We start from the raw sequence: 12784 nt of genomic DNA, 5'->3' as shown, positions 1-12784 counted from the left end.
GGCAATGGTTCTCCGCAAGTCTAGGCGGTTGGTGTCAGGCCCTGCAAGCCAGCCGTAAAAAAAAAATCAAGCAACGAATAATCAACGAGAGAATACAAACCAGGACAATCGGCGAAGACCACAGCGACGTAAAAGGACTAGCGACTGGAAGGTCGGTACGCGGAACTGCAAATCTCTCAACTTCATCGGGAGCACACGCATACTCACTGACGTGCTGAAGGACCGTGGGTTCGGTATTGTAGCATTGCAGGAAGTGTGTTAGAAGGGATCAATAGTGCGAACGGTTAGAATTAACCATACCATCTACCCGAGCAGCGGCAATACACACGAGCTGGGAACTGCTTTTATATTGATGAGTGATATGCAGAGGCGCGTGATCGGGTGGTGACCGATGAATAAGAAAATGTGCAAGTTGAGGCTCCAAGGCCGGTTCTTCAACTTCAGCATAATAAACGTGCACAGTCCTCACTCCGGAAGCACTGATGATGATAGACGCTATTTACGCGCAGCTCGAACGCGAGTACGACAGCTGCCCAAGCCATGACGTCAAAATCATCATAAGAGATCTAAACGCTCAGGATGGTCAGGAAGTGGAGTTCAAACTGATGATTGGAAAGTTCAGCGCCCACCGGCTGACGAACGAAAACGGCTTACGACTAATTGATTTTGCCGCCTCCAAGAATATGGCCATTCGTAGCACCTACTTCCAGCACAGCCTTCCATACCAATAAAACTGGAGATCACCACAGCAGACAGAATCACAAATCGACCACTTTCTGATTGATGGACGTCACTTCTCCAACATTATTGACGTTAGGACCTATCGTGGCGTTAACATCGACTCTGGCCACTATCTGGTGACCTGCGCCCAAAACTCTTCGTCGTTAACAACGTACGGTACCGACGGCCGCCCTGGTATGACCTAGAGTGGCTTAAGCAACTGGATGTCGCAACTGCATACGCGCAGCACTTCGAGGCTGCATTACCGGAAGAGAGTGAGCCGGATGAAGCCTCTCTTGAGGACTGCTGGAGAACAGTGAAAACAGCCATCAACAATGCAGCTGAGAGCAACGTCGGGTACGTGGGACGGAGTTGACGGAACGATTGGTTTGACGAAGAATGTAGGCAGATTCTGGAGCAGAAGAATGCTCATGCTGCAGCAAGGGACCCGGCAGAGCGTGGAACGTTATAGATGGAAACGGCAACAAGAGGCCCACCTCTTTTGGGAGGAAAAATGCCGCCTGGAGGAGACGGAGTGCGAGGAGATGGAACAGCTGTGCCGGTCTCAAGAAACACGCAAGTTCTATCCGAAGCTCAACGCATCCCGCAACGGCTTCGTGCCGCGAGCCGAAATAAGGATGGGAGCATTTTGACGGACGAGCGTGAGGTGATCGAAAATTGGAAGTAGCACTTCGATGAGCACCTGAATGGCGCTGAAAGCACAGGCAATGAAGATCGAGACTGTTGAAAACAGGGCAGAATCACTGATCTTCCAGCAGGGTAAATAAAACGCTGAGTTTGATTTTACCACATGGAAGATCGATGATTCTGCCTTGTTTTCAACACTACAAAGATATTCGGTGATCTCTTAGAATAAAATAATACCGATCTAGCCATTCTGTCGCTTGTTTTCACTAGCACTACCTATAGTTGACATTTGGCGATACAGTGAAAACTAATAGTGAACAATACATACACAAAGCTAACTCCGACACATGCTCAGGGGTTCGCATGCTGTATTCTCACGTTACAGAGACAACGCAGGAAATGCCTTCGTCAGTACTTTGGAGGATGGAAACTAACCAGCCCCCACTTTGAGGGAGGTTAAGGATGCCATTCACCAGTTTAAGAACAACAAAACTGCTGGTAAGGATGGTATCGGAGCTGAACGCATAAAGATGAGCGCGACAGGGCCGGCCTAGGAAGCAGTGTTACGATAGACGGGGATACCTTCGAGGTGGTGGACGTGTTCGTATACGTCGGATCCTTGCTGACGGCTGACAATAACGTTACTCGTGAAATACGGAGGCGCATCATCAATGGAAGTCGGGCCTACTATGGCCTCCAGAAGAAGCTGTGGTCGAAAAAGATTCACGCCCGCATCAAATGTACCATGTACAAAACGCTCATAAGGCTGGTAGTCCTCTATGGGCATGAAACGTGGACGATGCTCGAAGAGGACCTGCAAGCTCTTGGAGTCTTCGAACGTCGGGTGCTTAGGACGATCTTCGGCGGTGTGCAGGAAAACGGTGTGTGGTGGCGAAGGATGAACCACGAGCTCGCCCAGCTCTACGGCGAACCCAGTATCCAGAAGATGGCCAAAGCTGGGATGAGACGAAGGGCAGGGCATGTTGCAAGAATGCCGGACAGCAACCCCTGCAAAGATGGTGTTCGCTTCGAATCCGGTTGGTACTAGAAGGCGTTGAGCGCAGCGAGCTAGGTGGGCGGATCAAGTACATATTGATTTGGCGAGCGTGGGGCAGAACCGAGGATGGAGAGATGCGGCCACGAACCGAGTATTGTGGTGTGAAATTGTTGATTCAGTGTTATCTGTTTAGATGTTAACTAAATAAATGAAAAGAATTCCAAAAAGATGTCTTTTTTTTCGAGAATCCCAGTGCGGTATCTGAAATAATTCTGGGGTTTCCAGAAGAATTTAGAGATATATAAAAAAAAATAATCTCAAGATATACAGCAGAATCCCAAAGGGATTCACTCAACAGTGATATTTCCGATTTGTAGTGATATTTCGATTTTCCATACAAAATTACCAACTTTGGTAAGCTAGATCTCAGTTATTTATAGACCGATTCGAATGAAACATAACTTGAATATTAACATATATTTTTGAATGATTTTTTCCTATCACGATTTCAAATGGAATAACGATTTAACTAAAGTGAAGTTTTCGACGAAAAATTAAAAACTATTTATCTCAAAATCTGATAGCCCTACACAAAAACTGTCTTCAACAAACTTGTTCATCTCGTCAAAATCTACAACTTTGTTGAAGATACCCTGAAGCTATCTTCAATGTGTTTAGTTACACAGTTCGAACGAATCGTGTATATTTCTAAGACATATAATGCACATAATTGGATATTTTCATGATATGTCATGTAAACTTCGATCATATATCAAGTAATCCAGCAGGATCTTGTGTGATTGCATGACATATAACACATTTTTACATGATTTCAGACTTAAATTACCATTACGTTATGTTTACATCGCATAAATGAAGTTTACATGACGTGTAATCTTCATTATATTTAACTGTGTCTGTCAATTACATAAAATCGTCAATTAACTTTAGTCAAATCGTTACTGTTTTTGAACTCGTGATTGGATAAATCACTCAAAAATATATATTAGATTTCATGTTATGTTTGCTGTTTTGTCAAAATTTCATTTGAATCGGTCCATAAATAATTGAGATCTAGCTTACCAAAGTTGGTCATTTTGTATGGAAAATCGACAATGTTGCAAATGTTTTGTCGAATACTGTATACAATTTCAATTTCAATTTGTATATTTGACACGTGTTTCGTCGTGTACATGTAAACTTCAAAAACTCATTACAGACTTTTGTGCCTTTTATTTTTTGCTCTCCTTCACAACTCACCAATTCAGTACGACCCTCCTTGGGATGGCTTGGTGAGCTGTCGGTTGTAGCAGATGAACAACTTATCGTGTAGCGCAACATCGCATCTCAACTCACCAAAGGAACGGCCAGTTGAGAATAACAACAGCCCTACTATCATCTGTGCGAGAGCCAAGTCTTCGATCTTAACGAACGCACATTGTTCACCCCTATTGCACTGGAGTCTTTTCACATCATCCTTGTACAGACCGAGAACTCTACCGCAAATGATGTGTACCTTCTCGAAAGCCGGAGCATTTGTAAATGTTGTTGGCGTAACAACATTTGGAATTTGATAACTTTCCATTAATCTATTTGTCTATGAAATTTGATCCATTATCACCCCATTGATGGTGTGGAAACTAGAATTGGTCCACATTAGAAACAAAGCAGAAGAATTATCATTAGAGTACCATCATTCCGGATAGGATTTCCCAGGAAATAGTCCCAGAACTAACACATTTTCCGTGAAGTATCTTAATTAAAGAATCGACTATATCTATTCAAACAAAAACTATTTATACTTTGATTATCATGTATTCAAGTTTGACACTACTTCTTAATAACAAATAGGCACAATCAAAATCAAAATCCGGTCGGTACCAATATCCGGACACTCTGATAATATTTATCAATTATGAGTAAAATTAAATGTTTATATGTTTGATTTTACACATAGTTTATACTGTTAACACTGTTGCTCATTTCACTATCATTTACAATCTAGTTATCATTGCCAAATAATTAATCGGAATAAAAACAAACATGTTCCCCCAGTTAGACGTCATTCCTCTGCTAGTTCAATTTTACAGAACTGTGACAATCGTCGCTTCACAACATTTAGTCAGCGAAAACGAGTTTGTATTATATTGTTAGATATGTGATTGCAGCATACAAGTGAAAACGACGATTTTTCGAAGATTGTGTTACATCGTGGCTTCAAATATGGTGTAAATAGCCATTTAAAGTTGTAAACAGAGACTGTCCGGAATTACAGGCAAATGGCTCTAAAACCGGACATTTTTTAAAGTGGTATATTTTACGTGTTCGAGAGTGTAAATTAATAATATGAACACAATATTAACCCAACGTCGTTTAAAAAGTGTCATTAGTGAACAGAATGCCGTTTGAATGCCCAAAAATAATCAATTTAAATAATCAACGCAACATTTCGAACCCACAGCTTCGAATCGGATATCTCTGGTTTCAGGTGAGGTAATTAAAGCTAGCATATAATTATGTTTCATTCAATCATGTATGATGGAGCCTGATCGTGTTTAATGTTCTTATCAATGAGGCATTTCATCGATTAAAGCTATTCTTTTTAAATACTTTATAAAATATGCATGTTTCGTGCAGCTGTCCGGATTTAAATACAAAGCTTACTTCTGGTGTCCGGATTTAAGGACAAGACATATTTTATTAATTCAGCGATTTACATATTATAAATCTAATTTTAGACATAAAATTTGTCAGTATTACCTAGATTTTATATAAAACTGTCTATAAGATAATTGAACTCATTCTTAACTTTAGAAAAACTTGATCGAAACTGAATTTGAACATTTGCCCTTGCTTAAGCGTCTTGATATTGATGCATCACGGTAATATAAGATGTTAATCCACCGACAACTGGGTTGCTTCATGACACATGACAACGGTAGTTAACACTTCAGTCGTCGCGCTGTTGTATTTTGTACAACACTGTTGAAAAAACCTCGTTTTTCGTTCACAACAGCAGCGTGGTGGTTCTGACGGTGGCAAACCGCGCGACGACTGGAAGGTTAAAAAATATTCGGGCTTTTTTCAGCGATTTAGTTAAACAAACACAGAGGTCTAATTATTCTTTGATAGTTTTGACATCTAAAACGAGTATGAATTTTTACATCGATATTGATCACATGTTTTAACTAGTCTGTACTAATGACGGGTAGTGTAGGATTCAATGAGAAAAAATCTAAAATAAAAGAAAGACTCTCTAAGTAATGCTATTAGTCAGCTCGAAATAGAGGAACTGATTGATTGATATTTTATTTTTACTCGAAAACAGAGCAAAACAATGCCGATAAGCATTTTTCGGGGACTTTCCTCAGACTAAACTATTTGCAGCAAACGGTTTCAATCATGCTCGCGAGGACTATTCGGATTTACGAAGTAATACAAATTTTTAGAACACTTGCAAACTTTATTGAGACTATTCAATGTTTGTACTCTCCAGTAATTCAAGGCTACTTAACTGACATGCATTGCTCCTTTTTACGTATAAGTATCACATTGATATCGATAAGTGTTTAAAATGCAATGCTTCATATTTAACGTGCCGTTTGTCGTAATTGTTTTTTGGCGTTTGTCATTCCTGCCTCTAAAAAGCACATTTAGTAAAACTTTTAATGAATTATGATGCAATTTGCTTGAATCACACACTTTGACTATAACCCTGTTTATCACAGAATCGACCGCAAATGACAGATGATTATTAACGTTCTTTTCAAAACTTATCTACGTTCCAATGTGACTTAAATTTCATTCAAAAACAAATCTAGAAATTCAACGATGCCGGCAAAGGCCCGTGGTACGTGATCTTGGCTTCCATCCACTTGGTATGGATCAAGCGTTCCAGCGGCGTCGATACCATGTCGTTCTGCTTCCGTTCGCCGTCTTCCTGGCCATCGTCGGCGCCTTCCTCCTGCTGACGATTGTCCACCGTCATCGATAGATAGCAGCCGGCCAGCGTGTAGTAGTGCAGTTCGAATCGTTTTTCGGCGTGATAGTTCCGTAGCAGTTCCCGGTTCGAGTTGAACAACACCCCAAAGTGACCGCAACAGCAGCTGACCCAGACTGGAGTGGCCGGTGTTTTCAGACGCGATCCGGGCTGACGGGACGCCGAGCGCATGGCTTCGTTCTCACCTTCCCATATCAGCAACCCGATGGACCCTCGGCCCAGAATGCCGAACTGTGGTAGAGCCTACAAGAAAGATTGATAGAGGTTTAGATAAACTGGTGGAACTATCTTCTTCATTTTGCCGCGTGATTATCAGAATTTCATAAAATTCTATAGGATTTTTAACCATTTAAGAGATTCGTGTAGTAACTTTGAGATGGATGGATGAAATTTATTGGAATGTAATTTTATTCAGCAAGGCTTGAATAAATAATTTGAACTTCATAAAGCTTTTCAATAGACTGGTCAAAATGGATTGCTGAATACTTTCACTCGAAGCTCTGCCACTACGTGGCGCTAGTGTAACTATTCCATCATGCCTTTTATTAGCATGTTCTATCTTATTATCCAGACCACGATTTTGCAATTTCGAAAGCATAATGTGAAACACGAAAGTTTGCTTGAAAATGCATGATTTTGTAAGTAAACTAGCGCTACGTAGTGGCAGAACTTCGAACCAATGAGTTCAGCTTACCATTGATTCCAGCATTTTGGACAACTTAGCTAAGTAACGATTTTCCTACATGGTCTGGATCTTTCAATAGAACATGCTACGCCTCAAAATGCACTGTTTAACCTTTAAACTAGCGCCACTCAATGACAGAGCTTTGAATAGAAGTGTTCAGCAAAAAATTACCTTAAGTAGGGTTGGGACAAAATCTGAAATTCACTCTACAGTAGCCAAGCAAAGCCAATCACAGTCAGCGAAGCCAGTGAAACTCACGCCCAGTCTTCAAAATCTCCTTTGCATTGCGTTGCTTTGATCAATAAATCAGGTAGAAGGAAAATGCACACTCCTCTTTTCTCAATGCAACATTGCTTTGATTTGCTCCTATCATTTCGTGAAAATACTGCATCAATGATCTAGAAAAATATCAACTCCTTCCGTTGGGCAAATATGGGTAGTAGGCATAGCAACCGTATGATTATCGAAAACTGTCAGACTGCAGTTGTCTGCGGGTGAACATGTCCGTTATTGGATAACTGGTGGAGTATTTTATAATGCGAAACTTTATTTTATTTGGTTTTAATGAATTTATTTGATGATTTTTTTTCTTATAGAGCACACTATGGATGTTACTGCCATTCAAAAGCCAACGATATCATAATAGTCCCATTGAACTTGGTCGAGGCTTGTCCGAGAGAACCTAAAACCCTAAAAACCAACCAGAATCAATGCCAATCTCCATAACCAGCAAGGGCTAGTTTCAATCCAAGAGTTTTTTTTTACTTTGAATTATCAATTGAGGGGCCTATTTTATAAATCGAGCAGATTCATGTGACTCGTCTGTATTCATTGTCGATCAAAGCAAACATGCATATTTCAGATGTCACCCGTTGACTCCCATAGTAATCCAGTCACATAGAGTGACAACTGTCGAAAAACTCGAGTGACAGAGCTGAGTCGAGCGAATTTTTCGGTCGACAGTGACTCCAGTCGAATCATTTTGATCGACTCGACTTATAAAATAGACCCCTGAATCTTCTTGCAAAAGTAGTACCTCATGTCTTTTCTTTCGACTGTCTTCGCCATTGGCCCCAGACTATGGACCAATGCACGAGTTCACTAATTTGACGTTTGAGCGGTGCCGTATTCACTCGTTGCCATGGTCACATAAACAACAGGGCACCGCTCAAACGTCAAATAATGAACTCGTGCATTGGTCCATGGACCGATGCACGCGTTTACTATCTGACGTTTGAACGGTGCCGTGTTATTTACGTGACCATGGGAACCAGTGAATTTGGCACCGCTCAAACGTTAAATTAGTTCATGCACGTGTTTACTAATTTCACGTTTGAGCGGTGCCGAATTCACTCGTTGCTATGGTCACGTAAATAACACGGCACCGCTCAAACGTCAAATGGTGAGCTCGTGCATTGGTCCATAAGGAGCCACATCCTGCTTATAAGCATAATTTTTAACTATCACGCCTGTACTGACAACATTGGGAATTTCATGCATCGAGATTTGAACATTTCTCGAGATTTGAACTCTACCCTCAACTGAATGCGACTAGGCTCTGCAGTATAAAGCTGTTTCTGACGATTGACAACATCTATTCTACTATCCGTTTTTTTTCCTATGCGTCGTTCCCGGGAACACTTAGTTATTACATGCAGCATTTTCACATAAAACTACCCTCGTATGGCACGTATCGAATATTAAACCAAAACTCCTCCACATCCGAAAACTTTACGGGGCTATGTTGATTCAAATTTAGCTACTAAGATTTCTTGGACTCGATGTAGTCGAGTTCAATCCAGTTTATGGTAAGATCTCATGGTGAAATCAACTAGGAGCTCCCTTATGAGCAACTACTCACTTCATTCAAATTATTCTTTCTTGAAGTTCTCCCTTCTAGACATCTTTCTTAAAAGCGTGGTTTGTTATACAAATATCAGATATATATGTTGCGTGGGATTGTTATACAAATATCAGAAAGTTTCCGTAGCATTTATTTATTAAATCGATCGCTCTAAATCAACACATTTAGAGCCTTCAATGACACTCATGATTCAGAAAAATTCGTGCACCCAACTTGATGCTACTTGATGAGATTCACGTGTTTGAACTACTGTACTGGGAGAGCCACGTGATTTTCGCGAAAATTCAAGCCTACTACTATTACCATTCCCAGCACTGACCTTAAGTTTTCTCAACAACTTCAACGAAGACACGGACTTTCTATGTGGTCTGTGTCATTTCATATCATTTATTTTGTTAAAATTAAGCAGATAACATAGAATCAACCATTTTGGTTCGTGGCCGCATCTCTTTATTCTTGGATCTGCTCCTCACTCGTTAAATCGTTAAGCACTTGATTCTCCCATCTGGCCCGCTGTACTCCACGCCCTCTGCCAATCGGAATCGAAGCGAAAACCATATTTGCAGGATTGCTGTCCGGCATTCTTATAATATGTTCTGTCCATCCATCGTATCCCTCCAGTTTAGGCCATTCTGTATATGTGATGGGTTCGCCGTAGAGTTGGGCGAGGTCGTTATTCAGCTTTCACCACCACAAACCGTTCTTCCGCACGCCGTCGAAGATAATCCTAAGCACCTGGCGTTAGAAAACCCCAAGAGCTTGCAGGTCCTCCAACGTCCACGTTGCATACCTGTAAAGGACTACCGGTCTTATGGGCGTTTTAACTTTCGGGCTGTCGCGCTGTTGTACTTTGTACAACAGTTGTGATTTATATGCCATCATTTTGCAACAAAGATATCTATCGACACCAAACCAAAATGTATTCCTCAATAATCTTCTTAAGAACAATACTCGACAGTTTTTAGTTACAGCATGACCCTTTATAATACGGTAAAATCAATAAATGTACATGGAAGTCGCATAATAATGAACGCACTATGTACGGTTCGAGGAAACCACAGTTTGAAATCGTCATATCTCGAAATCCAGATAGTATAGAAACTTGCGGTCTTTGGTAAAGTTGTTCTGGAGGTAAAGCGCTATCTGATGGTACCTCATTTAATTCGGAATTTGACCGCTAGGTGGCACTAGTGGGCATGGAAGTTTTACTTTTGTTTTGCAGATTTTTCAGGATCCTGACCATCTAGAAGGATGTCGTCTTCGGCAAAGTTGTTTAGTAAGTTAAGAACTATCATTTTTTGAGCTAGTTGATTCAAAATTTTGCCACTAGGCGGCGCTAGTGAGCATGAAACTTTTGTTTGCAGATATCTTAGGAGCCTGACCACTTAGAAAGATGGCGTCTTCGGCAAAGTAGTTTGGTAGCTCAAGGTCTATCATTATTTGAGCCAAGAAATACGATATTTTGCCATCAGGCGGCGAGTGAGCATGAAATTTTTGTTTTGCGGATACTGCAGGATCTTGACTTTTTAAACAGGCACCTTTGGCAAAGTTGTTTAGAAGCTCAGGGACTATAGTTATTTTAATAAATCTCTATCTTTTAGGATTAAACAAAGAAAGAATTTGAGCTACTAAACAACTCTGCCGAAGACACCATCTTTCTAAGTGATCAGGCTCCTGAGATTTTTGCGAAACAAATGTGTTATGTTCACTAGCGCCGCTTAGTGGCAACATTTTGAATCTACTAGCTCAAACAATGATAGTCCTTGAGTTACCGAACAACTTTGCCGAAGACGCCATCTTTCTAAGTGGTCAGGATCATGAGATCTGGGAAACAAAAGCTTCATGCTCACTAGCGCCGCCTAGTGGAAAAATCCCGAATTTCTTGGCTATGATAATGATAGCCCATAAGCTACTGATCAGTTTTGCCGAAGACGTCATCTATCTAAGTGGTCAGACTCCTGAGATATTCGCAAAACCAAGGGTGTTGTACAAAGTACAACGCGCGACTACTCGCGTTACAAAAAATCGCGCGACGAACGAAAGGTTAAGCATAGTGCATTTAGTGCCAACAATGGACCTTCTTCTAAGGTCCATTGTTGGCACGACTTCCACAAATGCACACTGGGCCAGGAACATAATTTAGCCAAACAAAGCCTCTAGAATTTTAGGGGTGCATTTTATCGGGTTGGTGTCTGAGGAGACTTGTTTTGGATTTAATTGTTCTTTGTTTTGATGATAGAAGTTCGTTGGAAATTTCACCGCATAGGTGGTGCTGCGATGTATAATTTTTATTTCGCGTCCAATAGCTTTCACGTTTTCGGCAAAGTTTTAGAACGTGTAAAATAGAAGACACAAGACTTCTAGGACTTGTAATAATCGTCGTGCGGGGTGACATTGTGCCATAAGGGTCATTTTCATAGGCGTAAATAACCATTAGACTTGAGGGGGGCCACGGCCCATTCTCATAATAGATAATGGATCGTACTTACATAACTTTACAATGATTGTTTCGATAATAGTTATGAGCCGATTAAAGTGTTTAAAATCGATTGATCAACCTTATGTATACCCTACGCCACTTTCACGGAAAATTTGTTTGGTTTATTTTGCCAGGATGACGTTTTTACCCAATCACATAGTTTTAAATGAAATACAAATATATACACATAACACAAAGGAGACTAAAATCAGGAAACATGTTCACCTTTCCAACTCGAAAATTCATTTTTTGTGTATGTGATTTTCCAACCTCTGGAAACCAAAAAGGCAACCAAAAATGAAGCACTTCTGAAACTTATGATTATTTGTTGCTCAGCATTTCAGCAGCAAGTGATTCGTTTCTCCAAACCTCAACAGGTAACAAATAAAATTCTATTTTTTTGAACATAAAATTGAATAATACTTTTTTGTTATAAAAATTAATGCTGGATGGCTATCATCAAATTGAAGGATTGACATTTATTTTGAAAAAAAGCTGTCGATCTCAAATTACAGCTGTTTAAAGTACACAAGAAAAACGGAACCTTTTTCATGAATTGAACAATATCCTATTATGATGGCTTGTTCACAATTGGACTAATAAAAATGTAAAAATATCCTATAAATCATAAATTATAAATGTGAGCCTGAGAAATACATATTCACTCAAACACATATGAGTTAGTTCTTGAAAAACCAACAGCTTTTGATCAGGAATTATAAGTGAAAGAAGATTAACCAATGACTGTTTCATCGGACTTAGTGAAATATAGAATCTAAATCAAGAGAAATTTAAGAATATTTTTAGTGAGACTTTCCTCAAATTTGCTTTAAAACACAGATAAGAAACAAATGTGAGCGTTACAACGTGGGGTATTAAAAAATTATTCCATATCATTACGAAGCTATGTATCATCGATATCTTGTCATCGATTTAGAAGTAAAAATTAACTATTTTTCTTATAAGTAACGTCACGTCTTCTAACTACAGGCAGTTTTCATCAGAGCTACCCAACGTACGTACTACCAGGTTGAAGTCTGACAGAATCTTCTGTGAATATCTGAAAGAAATCTGAAAATTGTTATTAGAAAACCCTAGACATCATTCGCACAAAGCTGAAAGCAAGGTTCAAAGCAAGATTCATAAAGGTCGAACAGGCGTAATTTATTTAAAATTAGAACTGTCAAATATGAAACAAATTTCTGAACAGAATTGATATAAAGTGTATATCTTTCTTATACACAAACGTTTCTGGGTAAGAACGATTTGGATTATAAATAATTCAAAATCAATCTAGACAATTGATCCCTTAATGTCGAACATTATATTAGAGTTAGTATTCATACTTAATAGCTAAACAAATTCTGCCAACACTTAAACGTGCTTCGAAG

At 39.8% G+C, this 12784-nt stretch overlaps 1 protein-coding gene across 2 annotated transcripts in view; it reads right to left on the bottom strand.

Annotated features, from left to right (window-relative positions):
* Positions 1-5812: 5812 nt before the first annotated feature.
* LOC5569669 (inactive ubiquitin carboxyl-terminal hydrolase MINDY-4B) overlaps positions 5813-12784 on the bottom strand; it is a 35015-nt gene continuing 28043 nt past the window's right edge. For both annotated transcript variants that reach the window (XM_021850665.1, XM_021850664.1), the window contains one exon: positions 5813-6608. In XM_021850665.1, the coding sequence (XP_021706357.1) occupies positions 6183-6608 (426 nt within the window). In that variant the 3' untranslated portion in view covers positions 5813-6182. The remainder of the gene's footprint in view (positions 6609-12784) is intronic.

Source organism: Aedes aegypti, chromosome 3, assembly GCF_002204515.2.
Source record: "Aedes aegypti strain LVP_AGWG chromosome 3, AaegL5.0 Primary Assembly, whole genome shotgun sequence".
In the NCBI taxonomy this organism is placed as follows: Eukaryota; Metazoa; Arthropoda; class Insecta; order Diptera; family Culicidae; genus Aedes; species Aedes aegypti.
Note: the sequence above shows the minus strand (reverse complement) of the source record. Positions and strands in the feature narration are given on the sequence as shown.